The sequence below is a fragment of the Babylonia areolata genome, chromosome 18 (genome assembly GCF_041734735.1).
Source record: "Babylonia areolata isolate BAREFJ2019XMU chromosome 18, ASM4173473v1, whole genome shotgun sequence".
NCBI classification, from domain to species: Eukaryota; Metazoa; Mollusca; class Gastropoda; order Neogastropoda; family Buccinidae; genus Babylonia; species Babylonia areolata.
Genome location: NC_134893.1, coordinates 30,642,101 through 30,649,600, shown reverse-complemented (window position 1 = coordinate 30,649,600; position 7,500 = coordinate 30,642,101). Strand labels below are relative to the sequence as shown.

Here is a 7,500-nt window from a genome sequence, read left to right as displayed (position 1 = left end):
GTCCAGAAGTATACAAACTGAAGTTGGCATACAGGTTAAGTTGATAAGAAGTTGGCATGCAGGTAACATCGATAAGAAGTATACACACAGAGGAACCAAACCCAGACACTTCCCTCAAAAAAACAGAAGTTCTGGGGCCTGTCCTTGCACCGATCTGCAATTGACATGTGAACATTTGTTGTTGGTGGTGGTGTTCAGTTGTTTGTTTGTTTGTTTGATAGATAATCTATTTGGAATAAACCTAGACACTTCCTCAGAAAAAGAAGTTCCGGGTCCGTCCTTATACCGAACATTTGACATATGACACTGAAATGAAAACTGAAACTGACATGTGAAGGTTTGTTGTCGATGGTGCTCAGTTGTTGCTATTGTTTGTTTGTTTGTTTGTTTAATCATCTATTTGGAACAAACCCAGACACTTCCTCAAAAAACGAAGTTTCAGGGCTTGTCCTTACAACAATCATTGGACAAGTGAAACGTTTGGTGGTGGTGGTGGTGGTGGTGTTCAGTTGCTGCTGTTTCTTTGTTTGTTGATCTATTTCGAACAACCCAGACACTTTATCAAAAAGAAGTTCCGGGGCCTGTCCTGTTCCGATCATTTGACAAGTGAACATTAATTTGTGATGTTGTTGTTGTTGTTCAGTTGTTGCTGTTGTTTGTTTGGTTGGTTGTTGTTGAAGTTTTAATAATCTGTCTGAAACAGACCCAGACACTTCCTCCAAAAAAAAAAAAAAGCAGTTCTGGAGCTTGTCATTGACACCGATCTGTATTTGACATGTGAACGTTTGTTGTTGGTGGTGTTCAGTTGTTGCTATTGTTTGTTTGTATGTATGTTTGTTTGTTTATTTGTTTTATCAATAATCCATTTGGAATAAACCCAGACACTTCCTCAAAAAAGGAGTTCTGGGCCCGTCTTTATACCGAACATTTGACATGTGACACAGAAATGAAAACTGAAACTGACATGTGAACGTTTGTTGGTGGTGGTGTTCAGTTGTTGCTAATTGTTTGTTTGTTTGGATTTTTTTTAATAATCTATTTCGAACAACCCAGACACTTTCTCTAAAAAGAAGTCCAGGGGCATGTCTTCATACTCGATCATTTGACATGTGAAACGTTTTTTTGTTGGTGGTAGATTTAGTTGTTGCTGCTGTTTGTTTGTTTTATCTTTTATCAATAATCTATTTGTCCAGTGCCATAGCTTGCTGCAGAGCCGGTCTGGTACTGATGGTGGCCAGGTAAGAGAGGAGGTTGGGCCGGCTGGCCAGCAGTCGGTCCTTGTTGAGAACGGAGGCCCAGGAAACACAGTAGCCCACCACACAGTCTGCTGCAGTGAACCTGGTGTTGGTTAGGAAACAAAAAAAACAAGCACAAGGACATGAATACAGAGAGAGAGAGACATACACACACACACATACACACACACACGCACCCACGCACGCACGCGCGCACACACAAACACACACACACACACACACACAGAAAGAGAGGCACAGAGAGAGAAGGAGAAATTAAGAAAAAGAGAAGTGCACATATACATACACGCGCGCGTGCAAACATGAACACAGAGAGAGAGAGAGAGAGAGAGAGAGAGAGAGAGAGAGAGAGAGAGAGGGGAAGATTAAGAAAAAGAAAGAGATGCACATATACATGCACGCGCGCGTGCAAACATAAACACATAGAGAGGCACACCAAGAGACAGACACAGAGACCGGGAAAAAAGACAGTGAGGGGAAGTAACTTTGATAAAACCATGAATCGCTTCCCCTGCATGTTGATCGACGGCCAAGTTTTGTTTTGTTTTGTTTTGTTTTTTTGTGTGTGTTTTTTTTTTTTTTTTTGGGGGGGGGGGGGGGGGGGGCGGTTGTTGTTGGTTGTTGTTGTTTTTTTTTGCTGTTGTTCTTGTTTGTTTGTTTTTTGTTTTGACCTGAAAGGTAAAAGAAAACCTGGGAGGTCAAAAATTGAGAGGGGGTGTGGTGCTCCTCTCCCACCATCCACACTCACCGGTTCCCTGAGACTAACAGACGCGTGCCTGTCCTACGGAGTTTTTTTTCTGAAAAATAAAAGAGCCTGTGGGGTGGAAATGGGGGGGGGGTCAAAAAGTGAGAGAGGCCGGTGTGTGTGTGCGTGTGTGTGTGTGTGTTTGGAGTGCTCCTCTCTCTCTCTCTCTCTCTCTCTCTCTCTCTCTCTCTCTCTCTCTCCGCTGATATTCGTGAAAAATGTACTGTCTTTAAAACATGTTCTGCAAAGAATGAAGATCTGTGCAGTGTACTTAACATACATCAAGAAAATTCAATCCAGTCTCTGGCAAAGTATATTGCTGAAGCATATAATTTTCGAAGAAAAAACATCACTCACTATTGTTCTTTAAGAAACTGACTTCGTAAACTGGATGGTCGAAATTATGTAGATGCCTTATCAATGGATTTCAAAAATGGTATGTTTTGAATAGACGTTCAAAAAAGGTATGTTTTGAATAGTCGTTTCATCTTTTTTTCTTTTTTTTTTTTAGAACTATTTTGTTGTTGTTTTGATTGTACCCCCATGTCATTAGGGCTGATAAGCTATTGACATTAAAACAGTTCTGAGTTCTGAGTCTCTCTCTCTCTCTCTCTCTCTCTCTCCCACCAATCCATACTCCATACTCACCGGTCGCCCAGGATGTACTTCCGTCCCTTCAGGGCCTGGTCCAGACGGTCCAGACAGATGTCCGCCTGCCCGATGGCCTTGTCCACTGCCCCCTGGTCACACTGTCCCTCCGGCTTGAACATCCACTGCACGGTCAGCGACATCAGCGCTACGTCCAGGGTGGACGTGCAGTAAAACGTCCAGCTGTTGGGGGGTGGGTGGGGGGGTTTAGGGGGAGAAGAGCGGGGAGGTTGGTGTGGGTTTGAGGGGTGTGGGTGAGAGTTTGCGGGTGGATGAAGGGTGTGTGTGTGGGGTGTGCGTGTGCGGGGAAGGGGTGGAGGGGTGTGGTGTGTGTGTAGGGGATGGGTGAGTATGAGGGGTGTGGTGTGTGTGTAGGGGAGAGGGGTGGAGGTGTGTGGTGTGTGTGTAGGGGAGGGGTGAGTGTGAGGGGTGTGGTGTGTGTAGGGGTGAGTGTGAGGGATGTGGTGTGTGTGTAGGGGTGAGTGTGATGGGTGTGGTGTGTGTGTAGGGGTGAGTGTGTGGGGTGTGGTGTGTGTGTAGGGGTGAGTGTGAGGGGTGTGGTGTGTGTGTAGGAGAGGGGTGAGTGTGAGGGGTGTGGTGTGTGTGTAGGGGAGGGGTGAGTGTGAGGGGTGTGGTGTGTGTAGGGGTGAGTGTGAGGGGTGTGGTGTGTGTGTAGGGGAAGGGTGAGTGTGAGGGGTGTGGTGTGTGTGTAGGTGAGGGGTGAGTGTGAGGGGTGTGGTGTGTGTAGGGGAAGGGTGAGTGTGAGGGGTGTGGTGTGTGTGTAGGTGAGGGGTGAGTGTCAGGGGTGTGGTGTGTGTGCAGGGGAGAGGTGAGTGTGAGGGGTGTGGTGTTGTGTAGGTGAGGGGTGAGTGTCAGGGGTGTGGTGTGTGTGCAGGGGAGAGGTGAGTGTGAGGGGTGTGGTGTGTGTGTGTGTGTGTGTGTGTAGGGGAGAGTGAGTGTGAGGGATGTGGTGTGTGTGTGTAGGGGAAGGGTGAGTGTGAGGGGTGTGGTGTGGTGTGTAGTGAGGGGTGAGTGTGAGGGTGTGGTGTGTGTGTAGGGGAGAGGTGAGTGTGAGGGGTGTGGTGTGTGTGTGTGTGTGTGTGTGTAGGGGAGGGGTGAGTGTGGAGGGGTATGTTGTGTGTGTAGGGGAGGGGTGAGTGTGAGGGGTGTGGTGTGTGTAGGGGACGGGTGAGTGTGAGGGGTGTGGGTGTGTGTAGGGGAGGGGTGAGTGTGAGGGGTGTGGTGTGTGTAGGGGACGGGTGAGTGTGAGGGGTGTGGTGTGTGTAGGGGAGGGGTGAGTGTGAGGGGTGTGTGTGTGTGTAGGAGAGGGTGAGTGTGAGGGGGTGTGGTGTGTGTAGGGGACGGGTGAGTGTGAGGGGTGTGGTGTGTGTGTAGGAGAGGGGTGAGTGTGAGGGGTGTGGTGTGTGTAGGGGACGGGTGAGTGTGAGGGGGGTGGTGTGTGTGTAGGGGAGGGGTGAGTGTCAGGGGTGTGGTGTGTGTGTGTAGGGGAGAGGTGAGTGTGAGGGGGGTGGTGTGTGTGTAGGGGAGGGGTGAGTGTGAGGGGTGTGGTGTGTGTGTGTAGGGGAGGGGTGAGTGTGAGGGGTGTGGTGTGTGTGTGTAGGGGAGGGGTGAGTGTGAGGGGTGTGGTGTGTGTGTGTAGGGGAGGGGTGAGTGTGAGGGGTGTGGTGTGTGTGTGTGTGTAGGGGAGAGGTGAGTGTGAGGGGTGTGGTGTGTGTAGGGGAGGGGTGAGTGTGAGGGGTGTGGTGTGTGTGTGTGTAGGTGAGAGGTGAGTGTGAGGGGTGTGGTGTGTGTAGGGGAGAGGTGAGTGTGAGGGGTGTGGTGTGTGTGTAGGGGAGGGGTGAGTGTGAGGGGTGTGGTGTGTGTGTGTGTAGGTGAGAGGTGAGTGTGAGGGGTGTGGTGTGTGTAGGGGAGGGGTGAGTGTGAGGGGTGTGGTGTGTGTGTGTGTAGGTGAGAGGTGAGTGTGACGGGTGTGGTGTGTGTGTAGGTGAGAGGTGAGTGTGAGGGGTGTGGTGTGTGTGTGTGTAGGTGAGAGGTGAGTGTGAGGGGTGTGGTGTGTGTAGGGGAGGGGTGAGTGTGAGGGGTGTGGTGTGTGTAGGGGAGGGGTGAGTGTGAGGGGTGTGGTGTGTGTGTGTGTAGGTGAGAGGTGAGTGTGAGGAGTGTGGTGTGTGTGTAGGGGAGAGGTGAGTGTGAGGGGTGTGGTGTGTGTGTAGGAGAGGGGTGAGTGTGAGGGGTGTGGTGTGTGTGTAGGGGAGGGGTTAGTGTGAGGGGTGTGGTGTGTGTGTAGGGGAGGTGTGAGTGTGAGGGGTGTGGTGTGTGAAGGGGAGGGGTGAGTGTGAGGGGTGTGGTGTGTGAAGGGGAGGGGTGAGTGTGAGGGGTGTGGTGTGGTGTGTGTGTAGGGGAGAGGTGAGTGTGAGGGGTATGTTGTGTGTGTAGGGGAGGGGTGAGTGTGAGGGGTGTGGTGTGTGTAGGGGAGGGGTGAGTGTGAGGGGTGTGGTGTGTGTAGGGGAGGGGTGAGTGTTAGGGGTGTGGTGTGTGTAGGGGAGAGGTGAGTGTGAGGGGTGTGGTGTGTGTGTAGGGGAGGGGTGAGTGTGAGGGGTGTGGTGTGTGTAGGGGAGGGGTGAGTGTGAGGGGTGTGGTGTGTGTGTGTGTAGGTGAGAGGTGAGTGTGAGGAGTGTGGTGTGTGTGTAGGGGAGAGGTGAGTGTGAGGGGTGTGGTGTGTGTGTAGGGGAGGGGTGAGTGTGAGGGGTGTGGTGTGTGTGTAGGTGAGGGGTGAGTGTGAGGGGTGTGGTGTGTGTACGGGAGAGGTGAGTGTGAGGGGTGTGGTGTGTGTGTACGGGAGAGGTGAGTGTGAGGGGTGTGGTGTGTGTACGGGAGAGGTGAGTGTGAGGGGTGTGGTGTGTGTACGGGAGAGGTGAGTGTGAGGGGTGTGGTGTGTGTGTACGGGAGAGGTGAGTGTGAGGGGTGTGGTGTGTGTAGGGGAGGGGTGAGTGTGAGGGGTGTGGTGTGTGTGTAGGGGAGGGGTGAGTGTGAGGGGTGTGGTGTGTGTACGGGAGAGGTGAGTGTGAGGGGTGTGGTGTGTGTAGGGGAGAGGTGAGTGTGAGGGGTGTGGTGTGTGTACGGGAGAGGTGAGTGTGAGGGGTGTGGTGTGTGTAGGGGAGGGGTGAGTGTGAGAGGTGTGGTGTGTGTAGGGGAGGGGTGAGTGTGAGGGGTGTGGTGTGTGTAGGGGAGGGGTGAGTGTGAGGGGTGTGGTGTGTGTGTAGGGGAGGGGTGAGTGTGAGGGGTGTGGTGTGTGTAGGGGAGGGGTGAGTGTGAGGGGTGTGGTGTGTGTGTAGGGGTGAGTGTGAGGGGTGTGGTGTGTGTGTAGGGGAGGGGTGAGTGTGAGGGGTGTGGTGTGTGTAGGGGAGGGGTGAGTGTGAGGGGTGTGGTGTGTGTGTAGGGGAGGGGTGAGTGTGAGGGGTGTGGTGTGTGTGTAGGGGAGGGGTGAGTGTGAGTGGTGTGGTGTGTGTGTGTGTGTGTGTGTGTGTGTGTGTGTGTGTGTGTGTAGGGGAGGGGTGAGTGTGAGGGGTGTGGTGTGTGTGTAGGGGAGGGGTGAGTGTGAGGGGTGTGGTGTGTGTAGGTGAGGGGTGAGTGTGAGGGGTGTGGTGTGTGTAGGTGAGGGGTGAGTGTGAGGGGTGTGGTGTGTGTAGGGGATGGGTGAGTGTGAGGGGTGTGGTGTGTGTGCAGGTGAGGGGTGAGTGTGAGGGGTGTGGTGTGTGTAGGTGAGGGGTGAGTGTGAGGGGTGTGGTGTGTGTAGGGGAGGGGTGAGTGTGAGGGGTGTGGTGTGTGTAGGGGAGGGGTGAGTGTGAGGGGTGAATGTGTGCGGGCAAGGGGGTGGAGGGGTGTGGTGTGTGTGTGTGTGTAGGTGAAGGGTGTGTGTGAGGGGTGTGTGTGTGCGGGGAGGGAGGTGTAGGGGGTGTGAGGGGTGTGGTGTGTGTGTGTGTGTAGGTGAAGGGTGTGTGTGAGGGGTGTGTGTGTGCGGGGAGGGAGGTGTAGGGGGTGTGAGGGGTGTGGTGTGTGTGTGTAGGTGAAGGGTGTGTGTGAGGGGTGTGTGTGTGCGGGGAGGGAGGTGTAGGGGGTGTGAGGGGTGTGGTGTGTGTAGGGGAGGGGGCCGTGAGGGGTGGGGTGGACACAATACGATACAATGTAATTGCAAAATAGAAAACAACAGAGTTCAATTCAAGGCAATACGATGTGATGTGGTGTGATGTGATGTGATGTGATGTGATGTGATATGTGATGTGATGCGATGTGATGTAGTGTGATGTGATGTGATATGTGGTGTGATGTGATATGTGGTGTGATGTGATATGTGGTGTGGTGTGATCTGATGTGTGATGTGATGTGGTGTGATGTGATGTGATGTGATGTGATGTTGTGTGATGTGATGCGATGTGATGTGATGTGATGTGATATGTGGTGTTGTGTGATGTGATGTGATGTTGTGTGATGTGATGTGGTGTGGTGGGATGTGATGTTGTGTGATGTGATGTCATGTGATGTGATGTGGTGCGATGTGGTGTGGTGTTGTGTGATGTGGTGTGGTGCGATGTGGTGTGGTGTGGTGTGGTGTGATGTGGTGTGATGCGATGCGATGCGATGTGGTGTGGTGTGGTGTGATGTGGTGTGGTGTGGTGTGGTGCGATGCGGTGTGATGTGATGTGATACGATGCGATGCGATGTGATGTGGTGTGATGCGATGTGGCGCGATGTGATCCGATGTGGCGCGATGTAATGTGATGTGGCGTGATGTGATGTGATGTGATGTGATGCAAAGCAATGTTATGCAATGCA

The 7,500-nt window shown here is 52.5% G+C and overlaps 1 protein-coding gene across 1 annotated transcript in view; it reads right to left on the bottom strand.

Moving 5' to 3' along the window:
- LOC143292652 (uncharacterized) overlaps positions 1–7,500 on the bottom strand; it is a 14,249-nt gene that overhangs the window by 1,469 nt on the left and 5,280 nt on the right. Inside the window, exons 3-4 of the mRNA XM_076603145.1 lie at positions 2,650–2,832; positions 1–1,338 (exon numbers count right to left, since the gene is read on the bottom strand). The exon at positions 1–1,338 is cut by the window's left edge and continues 1,469 nt beyond it. Of these exons, the coding sequence (XP_076459260.1) occupies positions 1,182–1,338; positions 2,650–2,832 (340 nt within the window). The 3' untranslated portion in view covers positions 1–1,181. The remainder of the gene's footprint in view (positions 1,339–2,649; positions 2,833–7,500) is intronic.